Genomic DNA, 15,054 nt, shown 5'->3' on the forward strand with positions numbered 1-15,054 from the left:
CCCTTCCCCAGTTCTTGGCTCCCTTGGGTCCCAGCCCCGGGAGCCCAGGCTGACTCCTGGCCCCTCCCTCTGCAGCCGCAGGGTGTGCGCCCTTGGGGTGCCCAGGGGCCCCGTGGCCGAGTCCTTTGTGCAGCGTGTGTACCAGCCCTTCCTCACCACCTGCGGTGGGCACCGAGTCTGCAGCACCTACCGGTGAGTGCCCCGCCCGCCGCACACCCCCCTGGGGCCCAGGGCGGCAGTGCGCCCGAGTCGGGACTGAGGCCACGTCCAAGTGGGTGGCTGAGACTGATGCCCATGGGGTCGTAGGCAGTCCCGTCTCAGGATGGTGTGGGGGCTGCTTCAGGAGCCTGCAGCTCACCTGCTCCCACCCTCATTCTTCGAGGGGTGCCCCGTCCTGTCTGCTCCTCGAGGGGTCCCCCATCCTGTCCGCTCCTCTCCACTTCAGGGTGGTAACCCCTGCCCGGCACCCCCAGCTGCAGGCTCTTCCCACTTGGGGGCACCTGCCTCCGTGCTGGCCCCGTCCTCGGGGCCCCACCGGACGCCCCTCTGCCCCAGCTGGTTGCACGGTCACCGTTGGACATCCTGCCCCTCACCTCGACCGGCCCCGGGTCCCTTTGGCCCTGCCATGTCGGGGCAGGGCGTGCACCTCTGGTCCTCAGTGCGGGCACGTGGCCGTACAAGGCTTTGCTTTCCGAGGTTCTCTAAGCACTCCCTGGCAGGGGGGACCCCAAGGTGCCATCCCAGGGGGAGAGGCCCTCTGGGGTCACACCTGGGTGACCCTGTCCACGCTGGGGGAGATGGTTTCATATGCTTTCTGTCAGGCTTAGGACCAAGCCAGCCAGGAAGGTGGGTGGTGGGGAGGACAGGGCACCTCACTCAGCACGTCTGCGGAAAGCCTGGTTTGGGCCCCGGGGACCTGGTGGCACCCACTGAGGCCACTCTGTGAGGGTTGGGCCCTTCTGAGCCGCCCCCTCCCGCCCACAGGACCATCTACAGGACTGCTTACCGCCGGAGCCCTGGGCCGGCCCCCTCCAGGCCTCGCTACGCCTGCTGCCCCGGCTGGAAGAGGGCCGGTGGGCTCCCCGGAGCCTGCGGAGCAGGTGAGGGCCCCGCGCCACCTGGCATTAGTAAGAACAGTGGCCCAGTCAGACTCCGCCCCCTCCAGACCCCAGGCAAGGTACTCACTGCTTCTCAAAACTGGAGCCAAGCGCCTCCTTGCAGCACGGCACCCCTTCCCAGCCGCCACTCCCACAGGGCCCTGGGGGACCTTGGTGACAGGCCTCCTTCACCCACAGCAATCTGCCAGCCACCATGCCAGAATGGAGGGAGCTGTGTCCAGCCAGGCCGCTGCCAGTGCCCTGCAGGGTGGCAGGGGGACCTCTGCCAGACGGGTGAGGCGGGGTCCGCCCTCCCTGAGGGGACGGGGTCCCCCTGTGCGTCCTGGGTGGCCCTCCAACAGGTCGGTCTCAAGGGGCCTCAGTGTGGGTGCCGCCTCCTGCCTGACACCCCCTTTCCCACAGATGTGGACGAGTGCAGTGTTGGACGGGGCGGCTGTCCCCAGCACTGTGTCAACACCGCGGGTAGCTACTGGTGCCAGTGTCGGACAGGCCACAGCCCATGTGCAGACGGGGTGCTCTGCCTGCCCAAGAGAGGGACCCCTGAGGTGACCCCGGGCCCCACCAGAGGTAAACTCCCCACGTGCCCCGCCTTTGCGGCCGGGCCGGGATGCTGGGCATGGCGGGGACACCGGAGGGACGCCAGCCCCAGGCCCGGCGGAAGCGGGGCTCTTCCCGAGGAAAGGTGGGCGCTGGTTTCCCACGGGCGCTGCAGAGAGCTCGCCGAGGCCCGCCGCGTGACCCGCCCGGGCAGCCCGGAGACACCGCATCCCGCTGGCGACGGAACATTATTACTTTTGGTACGCGCTGTGACACTTCAAACTCGTACCGTGAGTAATAATGCGCCGACGGCAGCCCAGCACCGAGAGCGCGGCGCAGACCACGGCGGGGACCCCCCCGCATGGCGGGGACCCCGCACCGGAGGGCCCGAGGGAGTGGGCCCGCATCTGCCCAGAGCCTCATCCTAGGGCGCCGGAGCCGGCAGGGCCACCTCCTAGACCTCCGGCCAGCCCTGGTGGACGGCGGGGGCCCCGAATGGGGGGAGGGTCTTGCCGCCGCAGCCGGGGCTCGAGCCCGCCCCCAGGGTGCGCCCCACAGCTGGGGCAGAGGCTGGGAGGCCGCGTGGCGGGTAGGAGGCCAGCCCGGGTGGGGGGTGCAGGCGGGCCTCTCTGACTCAGCGCCCGGATCCCCCAGGAGTGGACAGTGAGGTGAAGGAGGAAGTGCAGAGGCTTCAGTCAAGGGTGGACGTGCTGGAGCAGGTGAGGCCCGGGCCGGCGCCCCCGGCCGGCCCTCGGCGGCGGCCCACAGCCCCTGCTGTCCCCCGGGGCATAGATCTGACCCTCGGGTGGCCGTGGGATTCAGCGGGAGTGCCCCAGGGGAGGCTTCCTCAGTACTGACTGCCCAGCCACCCTTGGCCTGCGTGCCAGGAAGGGCAGGGGCCACAGGTGACTGGGACCCCCAGGACAGGCAGGGCAGGGCTGAGCTCTGTGTGACACCCCCATCTGTGTTTCTGCACGGACAGTGCCCCTGTGGGCCTTTCCGTGGGGCCATTGGCCCAATGACCCCCTCATTAGTTCCGGTCCACCCCTCCTAGCTGCTCTGACCCAAGATCCCATCCTTGGGACCCTGGGCCAGGCTGTCCTGGGTGCTGTCCTCCGTGCCCGCCCCCCTCCAGCTCTCCTGTCTCAGAGGCTCCCTCTGGTGGACGTCCAGGGCCCCACAGCTAGAGCTGGGCCCTGGCTGGCCACAGCAGTTTCCCTTAAAGCAGCGGTCCCCAACCTTTCTGGCACCAGGGACCAGTGCTCCCAAGAGAATCTAATGCCTGAGGGTCTGAGGCGGAGCTGAGGCGGTGATGCTGGCGCTGGGGAGCGGCTGCAAATACAGATGAAGCTTCGCTCGCTCACCAGCCACTCACCTCCTGCTGTGCGGCCCGGTTCCTAACAGGCCGCAGACCAGCACCTGTCCACGGCCCTAGGGTTTGGGTCCCCTGCCTTAAAGCCTCGTGGAACTGAGGGTGAGGGCTGGCCCCGGGTCACATGACCCCTTCCCCAGCCGGGCCCTCTGCCCGTCCCGCAGAAGCTGCAGCTGGTGCTGGCCCCTCTGCACAGCCTGGCCTCGCGGGCGCTGGAGCGCGGGCCCCAGGACCCCGGCAGCCTGCTGGTCCACTCCTTCCAGCAGCTGGACCGCATCGACTCCCTGAGCGAGCAGATCTCCTTCCTGGAGGAGCAGCTGGGGTCCTGTGAGTGCAGCCCCCACACCCGCCCCCCACACCCACAGGGCTCCCTGGTGGCTGGGGCCAGTCTGTGCCTAGTGAGGCCAGAGGGTGGGGCAGGGCAGCCACAGGCTGAGGGGGTGCATCTGGCAGACTGGAAGCTGGTGGGGAGCAGGGACCGGTGACCTCTGACCCCAGCCCTCCCCACCCGTAGGTTCCTGCAAGAAGGAGCTGTGAGCCGCAGGCCTGTCTCCTCACCCCAGCTCCCCACCGAGCAGAGCGGGACGGGCGGGGGCTGCGAGCCAAGGCAGGAGACGGCACCCCGCTTCTCCTTACCAAAGAAGCAGGGTGGGGTGGGCTGCGGGGTCCCCGTGTGACTCCAGCCGCGGCCCGGCCAGCGCCCCACACCCCCAGCTGGCTCTCGGGGCTGAGGGAGGGTCTGAGGGTTCCCTGCCCGGAGCCCATGCTGCTGTCAGAATAAAGTGAGGCTTGAGAAACTGGGCGCACGGCTGCGTTTCAGGGGGCACTCGGACGCTGCCACAGCCCCCGGGCCCTCCGCCACCCGCTGGCTGGTGGAGAGAGCATCCGTGGGCACGGAGGGGCGCGCCCGCCCCACGGGTGCCCCCAGATGGGCTCTGGGTCCCCTCTCCAAAACGGGATGGAGTGGGTGGCCTCTGGGAAGGTGACGCTGGCCAGAGACGGCTTCCTGGGACAGGCTGGCCCCAGCCCCAGCCAGTGGCCAAAGAGCAAATCTTCACCCCCCTTGCCCAGTGCCCGCCAGACCCCTGAGCACGCGGGCTTCCCCTCGCCCGGTGGACAACCTCACCCGTTGTAAAGAGCATTACAGGATGACCATGGGCCCAGTCCCCAGAAGGGAACACTGCGGGGGGGGTGGGGTGCCAATAAGGGAGGCCAGGCAGCCCGGAAGTCCCTCGCGCTGCCCAGGCCAAGCCGCCCCCACTGTCCTTCGTGCAGACGGAGCCGGCGGTAGCCCTGCCCCTCGCCCTCCAAGTAACCACAACTTACCAGACACTTCTAAGAGCTCGTTTATAAAAAAAACCACTGAGTGCAGTCCCATTGCGCACTCGCTCCCAAGGCCCCCAGGGCAGGCAGGGGTGCGCAGGGCCCCAGAGCCCACCTCTCCCTGAGACCCCACGCGCAGGCCACGCCCCCGGCGCAGGCCACTATCCGGGCCTCAGCCCTGGCCATCAGGCCTGCTCCGCCTGGGTGCTGGAGGCCCAGGGTGGGCGAGGCCCTGCCCTCGAGCTTGGGGAGGCTCAGGCTGACTCCTGCACAAGGACTTCCACGGCCTGGATCCAAGCCAGTGGCAGGAAAGGGCTCCCCGCTCTTTGGCCGGAATGAAAGCCGGGAGCCGCGGGTGTGGGACGTCGCCATCTGGCAGCCGGGGCAGGGAAGGGGTCCCCCCCGCCATTCTCTAGCCAGGTGCTGCCCCGCCCCAGGCCTTGGCTACTGGGCTGGCTGGGCACCAGGCTTTGGGGTGGCCCTGTCCTCCTGGGGTATCTTGGATATGTGGAAGAACGTGGTCCTCATGGCTTGGTAGCAGGTGTCAGTGAGTGTGGGGACATCGGCAACAGTGAGGCCGCTGGTGGGGATGGCATCCAGCACCTCCACCTTGATAGTTCCTGTTGGGGGGGTGGGATGGGTGTCAACAACCCCAGGGGGCGGGGGCCCCACGCGTGCCTGCTTCCCAGGCCCCCACACTGCAGCCTCTCACCTCCACGCCAGCCGAAGCCCCCCACCCCTCAGGCACTGACCAGCCTTCCGTGCGAAGCCCCTCGAGGGGGCAGCCAGTGGGTCCTTCCCTAGACCCGCCCAGTCTCAGGCGGCTGGTTGGGTTTTGGCTGATAATTGGCACAATCACACGCAGCTCCTAAGTGTAGTCTTAGTGGGTTCAGACAGCCGTGTGCTCCCCGGTAAGCACCCCTAGGCAAGGAACCCTTCCTCCCTGAGAAAGGACCCTCCTGCCCCCTCCCCTCCCGCGCCCCACTTCCACGTCCCCTGGAGGGGAAGGCAGAGGCCCCGAGTTCTGTGGCCGGTGGGCGTGGGGGTGCCTGGGAGGCTGCTGCCCCCGGGAGTCGGGCCTGGACACACTGGCTCAGAAGCCCCCTCAGCACAGGAGGCACCTACCTCCAGCCCCAAGCTGTGTGCACGGCCTGGACGTGCGTGCGAACTCGGGGACCCACCCGCTCTCTGGGGGCCTGCGTCCCCACCTGGGAACAGGCCCGTGGCTGAGACCACCCCTCCCCGAGGGGCACTGTGTGGCGGGGGTCTGGCCGATGGCGACCAGCAGAAACGTCACAGGGATGGGGACAGGAAGGCCGTGCGCGCGGGCAGTGGGGACACTACCTGAGGTGAAGAGCTTCGTCTTGGGTTTGTAGAAGGAGGACAAGCTGGAGTACACCACGGGGATGATGGGCACCTGTGCACGGGGGACGCGGGCAGCTTGAGCATGGCCCGAGCTCCCAGACCGCGCGTCAGCGACACGCCGACCCCGGGCCTGGGACACCCTTCATGGGTTGGGTGGCCCAGAATTCCAGAAACTCATCCTGCACACCTTCGCTCAAGCAGTGCCTCCTCTAGGAAGCCTTCCTGGGCTAGCACACGCCATCAGATCTGTATGTGTCCCCCACTGGGTCCCAAGGTTATCCAGGGAGGTGGGGCCCCATCCGGTGTAGCTCAGGGGGTTGCTAAGTTCCTCCCATCCCCGCTCCCTGCCCAAACTCTCTCCCATCTCGAAGAGGCCAGAGGCAGCCCTAGCTAGGGGAGGCCTGCTGGGCTTCCTGCGAGACACCAGGGTCAAATCCAATGGGGACTGCAGTGTCCAGAAGTGCCTGGGGTAGGAGGCCCCTGGCAGGAGCCTCTCGGGGCACCGGCAGGGGCTGGGTGTGGGGGCTGGGAGCACAGGGAGGCTCCGTAGAGCAGGGCCTGGTAGTGGGAGGTGGGGGGCGGGGGGAGATGACAGAATGCGACATCCGGTCTCCTGGTGGAGGGGCTGCTGCCCCAGCCCCACAGAGCTGCCTCCCCGCCCATGACCCCTCCCCCACACCACTGGCCAAGGGGAGTGACATAAGCCTCAGGCACATGACAGGGGTGGTCTCCACCTGCTGGCTAGAGGGGTCGCAGGCCCAGAGTGGGGAGAGCCTTGCTCGGGCAGAGCTGGGGTCCCAGCTCGGGGCCCCTCCTCCTGCTGGCTCCTTCATCCCGAGGCCTTAGCCGGGAGCTTCTGGCGGGAGGGCTCACCTGGCCTCGCTCAGGGCCGGGACCAGGGGCACTAGAGGCCACCTGTCACAGGTGGAAGACAGGACAAAAGCTGCCACTTAGACCCCAGACCCCAGCCGAGCAGGACGAAAGCCCTTGACGGTGGCTGTCCTACACGAGTCCCCCAGCACAGTGCCAGGGCTGGGACAGGCGCCCTGCACCCACCGGGAAACCCCACCCCCTGGACGGATGTGCCCCCAGCCTCTCCTGGTGTCACCCTCAGACACCAGAACACCTCGGGGCAAACTGCACCCCTGGAAGTCAAGGAGCAGAAAAGTAGTGTCCCACACGGAGCTCTCGGCTCGCTCTGCGCAGGCCTCTGTCCAGCTGTGGCCTGAGCCCTCCCACGCCCTGGGCCCTGCTGGTCTGCACCCACAGCCCACTCCTGAGCTCTGCCCTGGCCAGGGGTGCCAGGGGCCTGAACACACTCGGCACAGCCTTCCCGAGGGCCAGCTCAGGCCTGCCACCTCTGCTACCAAGCCAGCTTTCTCAGGGGGGCCCCTCGCCTGGCCAGCTACAAAGTGGGGGTCCTAGAGCTCCAGGAGCAGGTACAGTGGGGACCAACATTACTCCAGCTGGCCACTGGGCCCGACCAGGCTCCGGCCTCAACACGCAGAGTGGGTGAGGGGCCCGAAGGACCCTGGTTGGCAGGTCAGGGCCCAGCTGCGGGAGGGGTGCTGAAGCCCTGCCGCCCACCCGGTGGGTGGTCCCTGGGTGCCAGCAGCTCCAGCCCGGCCGGCCAGTCACCCTCAGCCTGAAGCCGGCCTGGACCAGCTGCCCGCCCCGCTGCCCCGGAGGGCGACTGCCACGTACCTGGGCCTGGATCGCCAGGTAGAAGGCGCCTTTCTTGAAAGGCAGCAGGTCCTCGTTGTCATTGCGTGTGCCCTCGGGGTAGATCCACACTTTGAGCTGTGGGGAGAGAGGCGGCCGCTGAGGCAGGGCCGTGGCCCTCGCCCTCCGAGGGACCCCAGCCCCGCAGTTCCTGGCCGCGCACCGGGACGTGTTCTTTCCCGCCCAGCAGAAGGCGCACGGCAGGGCCGTGTGGACCCGGCCGTTCCATGCATGCGCGTGTCCGCCCAGCCCGCAGGCCCGAGCCCCGAGCCCCGAGCCCCGGAACTCACGTTCTCCCCGACCATGCGCTCGCCCACTTCGGTCATCACGGTCATGGCAGTGCTGGAGCACTGTCGGTTGATGAAGAAGACGCCCCCGAGGTACATGACCAGGCCCACGGGCCCCATGAAGAGCAACTCACGCTTGGCAATCTGCACACAGCGTGGGGGGAGGATCTCCATGAGGCCTGTGGGCGCCCAGTCCCCAGGGAGGGACAGAGGCAGAGAGAGAGAGAGAGAGGCCTCAGAGCCTGCAGCCACCTCCCCAAGGAGGAGGGAGACCGGCCAGCCCTGGGCCCTGACCACCAACAGGCCTGGACTGAGTCATGCCTTCCCACTGGCTACTGGCCTCTGAGCCTCAGTTTCCCGCCTATAAAGAGATGGGGCTGAAATGGAGCTCCCAGCTGCGGGCGAGCGGAGGGCCCTGTGCCCCGTGTGCGGCACACACACAGCCTCGTTGCTCGTCACACAGCCTGAGGCCCGTGGCTGGAGGGAGGCCCAGATGCCCTGCGTCAGCCTCCCTCCCCTGCCAGCTCCTCCAGGCCCCGCCTGCAGCTCCCTGAAACACTGTCCCCCTCTCCCCTGCCCAGGGCCAGCGTCCCGGACCGAGCCTGTGGCCAGGACCCTCCGCCTACCCATCATGTCCAGGATGCTCTGGTGGTTGGAGATGATGACACAGGGGTGGTCCACCTCCAGCTTCCGGCGGCCCCTGACGTCAAAGCGGAGGCCATACAGGTACTTGAAGGACCGGATGAACCAGCTGATGATTCTGAGGGGGGAAGGGCACAGGGCACAGTGAGCGGAGGTCCCGCCGCCCTCAGCTTGGAGGCCTGGGGAGGGCGCCACGGGGCAGGACCGCAGACAGAGACACGGCAGAGACTCCACAGCAGACGGGGCCGCTGCCCCCTCACAGGCCACGTGACCCTGAGCTGCGGTGCCCACCGGAGCCCTCAGGCCCTGGCCCTCAAGGGGGACGGCGAGAGCCACCCTGCCTCCCGCCAGCCGGACGGGAGCACAGCCTCTGGGGGCAGACGCTCGGCAAAAAAGAGGGAGCCCACTTCCACGCCTACACCCCAGGATCCTGCCCTGACCCCACACCCCTGCTTGCTCAGCCAAGTGAGGACCCAGCTGGTAGGGGGCGTGGTGGAGGCCAAGACCCCCCAGGGCGTGTTAGTGACCGACGTCCCTGTGCCCCTGTGGAGGCTGGCCCCCCCCACCCACACCCAGCGGGGAAGTGACCATCCCAAGGCCGTGCCACACAAGGAAACAAGCATCGGTAGCAAGCGGGGACCTCTGCCAGGAGCTGAAGGAGCTTCCAGAACAATGGAGGAGCCACTACTAAGGGGACTCGTGTGGCCGGGCACACCAAGGCCACTGCACCCCTCACCCCCGTCCCGTAGGGCGAGGCCAGCATCTCCCCTCCACGGATGAGGACACGGGCCTTGGAAGGTCGAAGGACTCGCTGCGGTCACAGGCAAAGTCGGTCAGGATGGCGCATGCACCCAAACTCCTGACTGGACGCCACGCCCTTCCAGACCTGCTCTCGCGCGAGGCTGCCTGGAGCACCCATGAACTTGAACTCGTCCCAGCAACGCTCAGTGGGCGTGACCAGCCATGTCCAGGGGACACCTGTGTCTTCTGAGCTCTAGTCATCCAAAGGCACTGTGCTGGCAGGTGGCTGCCTGGGTGTGGGGAACGCGGGGAAGGAGGGTGGCCTCGGCCCCCTGCTCTGCAGGGACACCTCGCTCACACTGGGACAGAACAGGTTCCCTTTAGGGGTCGGCCCTGGGGGTGACGCTGTCCGACGTGTGAGCTCGCTCTGTGGCTCCCTGCAGAGCCCCTGGGTCCCTCCCACCCACTGTGGGTGGCAGGGGGCTGGGGATGTGCTACCTACTGACCCAAGCGGTCCTGTCCCAGGACTGCCGCATGCTCCCAGATCGCTGCCCCCCAGGTCACCTGACTTTCTCAACGGTCCTGTAGGACGGGGGTTTCCAGCCCCAGACCAGTTACTGACAGCTGCTCAACAGAGCAGGGCCCTGACTCAAAGCCACACTTTGGCTTTAATTGCGGTAAAAATACACACGAGGTCAAATCGCCACCCGAGCGGCGTGTCAGTGCGCAGCTCGTGGTCAGGGACGCTCTCGCCGTTGCGTGGCCGGCCCTCCACCCCTCTTCAGCGCTTGCTCTAGTGTTTTGCTTCCTGCATCATATTTAAAGGGTGAATCGTAGACTGTTGCCGTTTCTGAACTAAGAAACATACTGTGTGCGAACTCCCGCCGCAGAGCGGAGCAGGGCCGCCGCCTGGTTTCCTGCCAGGGCCAAAGGCCCGGGGAGGGACGGACGGGCCCGGCGATGCCTCAGGAGCTGCAGCAGACGGAGGCCCCCACGGCAGCTGGCTCCCTGCGCTTCACAAGCAACGCATCCTGCACACCAAAAACTCCAGGGCAGCGCGGTCACGGTGAGCTACGTCCTCAGGGGACAAGCCATTCTCCACAGGTGGCCACGTTTTTTCCTCCCAATGTCCCGCTCACATTTTCAAGGTTGTCTATAAAGCCTATTATCATTTTCACGGTGTTTCCTCGGACGGAGGACTCCGCGGAGCTCTGCAGAGGCTCCCGCAGTCGGGGACGTGTCCGGGCGCCTGGCGCCAAGCAGAGATGGCAGGTCGCTGGGACCCCAGCCACCCCAGCCACCCCTGCCAGCCGTTGCACACCTGTGTGTGCAGCGGGCTCTGTGCGAACCAGCCCGTTTTGTTGGCACAATAACCCCGCAAGGCACATTCATTACACCTGCCCTGCAGGTAAGGAAGCCGAGAGCTGCACAGGGTTGAGCGACTTGCCCAGGGCCACACGGCGGGGAAGCCAGGGTGGGCCGAAACCCACCTCTCAGCCTGGCTTTTGAAGACCTGGTGATGAATGCCAGGCAAAGGGCATGCTGACGGAGGCTGTAGGATGGCGAGCGCTCAGAACTACGAGATCCCAGGTCTAGATGCTGGTCCTGAGGCCTCCCTGAGGCCCCCAGCAGGGTTGGGAGGGGCTCTGCACCCTCTTCTAGGGGGAACCTCAAAGCACCCCCAGGCTGCCCCCGCTTCCAGGGCCTCGTTCCTGACCACCAGCCCTCCTCTCCCCCAAAGCTTGGGGCAGGTGTCAGTGGTACTGGGACAGGGTCACACAGCTCTGGCTGCTGTCCTACGTCCTCCAGTCCCCAATTTCATGACCCTGCTTCCCCAGGGGAGGCCAGTGGGGGTGGAGCCAAAGTCGCCTGAAGTCCAAGATGCCAGCCAGCAGATAGGCTGGGTGCCCGGCCAGAAGCACTGCTGATGGCTGCCAGGTGGGTGACCGCTGTGAGTTTTCCGCAGCGAGGCAGGTGGCCCCTGGAGCAGGCCCTTTCCGACTGCCTGCAGGAGCACCCAGCTCCCCAAGCAGAGATATCTTCACCCTCCCTGGACCTTTCCGGAGCCCTCCACTCACCCTAGACTAGGACCACTGGCCAGAAGCGAGCCCCATGAACGTCTGATTCTTCCCAGGCCCGAGAGAGCCCGCACTTGGCTCCTAGCAGCCAGCCCCCTGGGACCATCCGCACTCAGCCCGAGGACACCTGTGCCCCTCTCAAGCTCTAGGTGAGGCAGACCTGGATTAGGATCCTGACTCCCTTATTCCCAGCTGCGACCTTGGGTGATGCCCTTAATCTCCCTCCCTAAGCTTCGGTTTTTGCCTGTGGGGTGGGAGGTGTGCCAGGACGCCCGTGAAACCTCCAGACCAGGGCAGCCAAAGCCAATGAAAACAGAGCCCCCCAACTCAGCCAGCCCACTGCCCCCAGGCGCTGGGAGGCAGCTCAAGGCCAGGCGGGGCACCCTGCTGACCTTTGCCCTCAGCCCCTGGACTTGGTCTGGGTGGCTCTCGGGAGACCTGGGCAGCAGTTTTGGCCAAGGCGGGCCAGTCTTCAGCCAGACCCTGCGGGATGCGGCCCTAGAGTAAGGGGTGCGGTGAGGCGATCTTGGGGGCAGCCCTGTCAGGAAGGCAGTACACAGAGCCACCGAGCTGCTCGGGGAGGCCCCAGCAAAGCCACCTGGCAGAGCGGACGCATTTCCGGCAAGCATCCTACAAGCTGGAGCACAAGGAGGTGCCCAGAATGGGACGGGGGGTATGTGGATTCCCAGAGGGGCAAAGGCAGGCAGTACAAGAGCGGAGTGAATGCCAGCGGCCTGGGACGAGGTGGCCCCCAAGTGACGAGCTTTCTATGCGACCCTATGCACGTCCCCAGGGCCGGCGGGGGCTCTGCTCCACGGGCCTCAGAGAGTATGTCCCTTGCCACCCCCAAAACAGGATGGAGTTCCTTTGAGACGGGGGCCCAGGCCAGCGCCAGGCACCCCGTCCACGCGGCACCCCCCAGCCACACGGTTGGCCATTGGCCAAGAGACTGGGCCGTTCTGGGTTCAAACCTTGATCGGCAGCAACAAGTCCCCAGCCGTGTGGCCGAAGCTGTGCCCAGTCTCTCCTCCCCGGTGTTCCATGTGGGCACGGCCTACAGACCGAGCGCCCCACGGCCCGGCCTCCCCATGGCCAAGAGTCACGCCACCCAGGTCCTGACCCCAGGACGGATGCAGAAGCGTGTGGGGCGGTTCCCGGAGACCCTGCCAGGATGGCGGCCTGCTGGGCCCCGAGCACAGCAGGGCCACCGGACAGGGAGCAGGAGGCTTTCCGCGGCCCAGGCTGCCCAGCTCCGGCCTCCCTTGGTGCATGAAAAAGGAAACTCTGGTCAAGCTGCTATCAGGAGGGTGTCCTGACCCCACAGCCGAACCCCTATGCTCACGTGCAGCCCCCCTGGACTCCACTCCCTCTGCCAAGCGGATGTGATGAGGGCAGTCCTCCCAGGACCGAGAATTCTCCCGGGACTGCCCCCAGCCCTGCACGCAGGGCACCGCCAGCCCGGTGGGCGCAGAGGGGTGGGGAGGTCCTTGATCTCAGCCCCCAGCCCGGTCAGAACAGCCTGCGTCCTCTCTTCCGTTCCTGGCACATGCGGAACTCAACTCTAAACAGAAAGGCCTCCGTGGGTGCCCACCCAGGGCCCGTGGGGAGGGGCAGAGCGGATGGCCGGCTGGGGAAGCCGCGGGCCGGGGGGCACGGAGGAAAGGGGAAGGCACGCCTTTGGGGTCGCTCTGTGGGTTTGTGTCCTGGCTCTTGCCGAGTCCTAGCTGGACGACCACCTCCTCCCCGGAGGCCTTGGTCAAGGGGCTCCCCTGAGCCTCAGACTCCTTATCTTTAAATCGGAACATGATGCTCCCGCCCCAAGGCTGCAGCACAGCAGGTGCCCAGAGATGGAAGTGGCGGCCGCCCTGGGTGCAGTGGGCACCCTTTCCCGGAGCGGCTGGGGCCGGAACGCAGACAGCCAGGCACCCAGCGTGCTCAGGGGTCCCGGGACGAACTGTCCCGGCCCGGGAGCGGGGAGGGAGCCTGTAGCTCACTCAGCCCCCTTCCATCCTGGGTCTTGTCCCTGGACACACCTAGGGCGACACACGCCTCTGCCTGTCCCAGCTCCCTGCGGCCACATCCCTCTGGAAAGTCACGTTTAGTCAACCCACCCCTACTCCGCGTCCCGACGCCCAGCCCAGCCATCGCTGGGAGTCACTGCTGCGACCCGCCCTTGCAGGGGCAGGACCTGGGGGCGCAGGCTGTGAGACCCTGGGGAGAACGAACCCCTGCTGTTACGTGCTGGGTGGCCCCTTTGCAGAGCCTGTGCCTGGGGAATGAAGGGCACAGGAAGCTCTCGCTCGAGCACCATCGGGGCCTCCGGGGTCACGACAAGGACACCCTAGTCGGCCAGAATCTTGGAATGAAGCTGGGGGCTCAAGCCCAGACTTGGGCTGAGGGGAGCAAGCTGAGGCCAGAGGGCCGAGGCCACACAGGGTGGGGCTGGAGGGCCAAGTGCTCGTCTGGCCAGCCCGCCAGGTCCAACCACCGCGTCAGAAGCGGTGCTGGTGACTTTCGATTTGATCCCTGGGAGTTGGCCTTGACGTCCAGGGCACTCCTGGTGGGGCCAGTGGGGCCTTACAAAGAAGCCGCTGGTAAAGAGGCCACCTGCTGAGGCAGAGCAGGTGGGAGGGGGTCACCTCCAGGATCTGTCGCTCCTGCGGGAAGCCTGCTGAGAGCCCAGCCCCACTCCTGGGGTGATGGGGGTCCAGCTCCCAGGAACTGCTCTTTCCTGAAACAGGCCCCACCCCCAGAGGGCACTCGCTGGACAGAGGGACGGGCTTCACCTGGGGCCTGAGCTCCCTGGGCCGCTGGCCCGGCCACTTTGAGCGGGGAGCCATAGCCTCGTTGAGCAGCCGCCGGCCCTCTGCCCTGGCTAGCACAGACTCTCGGTGCCACAGAAACCTACAAACCCCTGAACACAGGGCCCTGGGTGGGCCACGCCCAGCAGCATCAGCAGAGAGATGGCTCAAAGCCAGGAACCTTCACCCACTGCCCTGTAACGACATGGGTGGAGGCCTCAGAGACCACCGTATCCACACAGCAGGCCACAGCCAAGAGGCCACTGCCAAGGCCACAGAGAGAAAGACTAGCAACAGCCACGGCCCCACCGGAAACCCGGAGAAGGGCTGGCAAGAGCCCCCTCTCTGTAGCCAGGCCCCCTACCAGCCCTGAAAGGCCGCCATGGACTGTTCCCCGTCGGTCCAGATGAGCCCCCACCTCACACACACATCCCATTGCTAAGCTCCGGGGGGCCTGGGAGACTTCCAAGGGAAATTCCAGCCACCAGCCCCTTCCTTCACCTGGGCTGAAGCTGAACCCCAAGGGCCCAACAACACCCTCGGTGGCGCCGGGCCTCCCGCCTTTCTGAGCAGAGGAAGGGAAGGAGAGGACGCTGCCCTGCCGCCAGGGAGCAGGTGCACTGGTCACCTACCTGGCCGCGTGGTGAGCGACTGGAGAGGAAAGCACGCCCCGTACCCAGTGCGCAGGTCCAGGCGGCGGCGGCGCTCGGGCGACCACCCCCCCACCCAACACACACACCGCCGGGCGACCAGCTCCGCATCCCAGCCTCGGTTTCCCCGCGGGGGACAGCAGGATCGAGCCTCTCCCACCTGACCTGGCCCCCTTCCTCTCGGAAAGCTGCTGCGCCACGCGCCGCCTGGCGCCCCGCACGCCCTGGCAGGGACGCGGCGGAGCGCGAGGCCGAGCCCTGTTTCAGTCCTGCCTGCCCCGGCTCTGGGAAAGGGCACGGGGACATTGTGACGCCGGTTCCCGGGGACCCATCCCAGGCCGCCTCCCCCGTCGCGCACTCGGCTCGCGCGCCCGCCCAGGAGCCTGGCAGGGGCGCGGGCGGGGCGGGGCGGGAAGGA

The 15,054-nt window shown here is 67.0% G+C and overlaps 2 protein-coding genes across 4 annotated transcripts in view; one reads left to right on the forward strand and one right to left on the reverse strand.

The window, feature by feature from the left end:
* Positions 1–3,829, forward strand: part of EGFL7 (EGF like domain multiple 7) — a 4,140-nt gene extending 311 nt beyond the window's left edge. Inside the window, exons 2-8 of one of the 3 annotated variants that reach the window (XM_015594162.2) lie at positions 76–192; positions 985–1,100; positions 1,296–1,391; positions 1,521–1,685; positions 2,310–2,374; positions 3,168–3,354; positions 3,542–3,829. In XM_015594162.2, coding sequence (XP_015449648.1) covers positions 76–192; positions 985–1,100; positions 1,296–1,391; positions 1,521–1,685; positions 2,310–2,374; positions 3,168–3,354; positions 3,542–3,564 — 769 coding nt within the window. In that variant the 3' untranslated portion in view covers positions 3,565–3,829. Of the gene's footprint in view, positions 1–75; positions 193–984; positions 1,101–1,295; positions 1,392–1,520; positions 1,686–2,309; positions 2,375–3,059; positions 3,355–3,541 lie in introns of those variants that run through there. The other 2 variants (XM_006918117.3, XM_025051175.1) reach the window with 2 other exon arrangements.
* Positions 3,830–4,357: 528 nt separating this feature from the next.
* The window catches only part of AGPAT2 (1-acylglycerol-3-phosphate O-acyltransferase 2), a 15,390-nt gene continuing 4,693 nt past the window's right edge, over positions 4,358–15,054 (reverse strand). The window contains exons 3-7 of the mRNA XM_015594143.2: positions 8,351–8,484; positions 7,728–7,903; positions 7,420–7,515; positions 5,695–5,767; positions 4,358–4,970 (exon numbers count right to left, since the gene is read on the reverse strand). Of these exons, the coding sequence (XP_015449629.1) occupies positions 4,795–4,970; positions 5,695–5,767; positions 7,420–7,515; positions 7,728–7,903; positions 8,351–8,484 (655 nt within the window). The 3' untranslated portion in view covers positions 4,358–4,794. The remainder of the gene's footprint in view (positions 4,971–5,694; positions 5,768–7,419; positions 7,516–7,727; positions 7,904–8,350; positions 8,485–15,054) is intronic.

Source organism: Pteropus alecto, unplaced genomic scaffold (genome assembly GCF_000325575.1).
Source record: "Pteropus alecto unplaced genomic scaffold, ASM32557v1 scaffold67, whole genome shotgun sequence".
Lineage (NCBI taxonomy): Eukaryota > Metazoa > Chordata > Mammalia > Chiroptera > Pteropodidae > Pteropus > Pteropus alecto.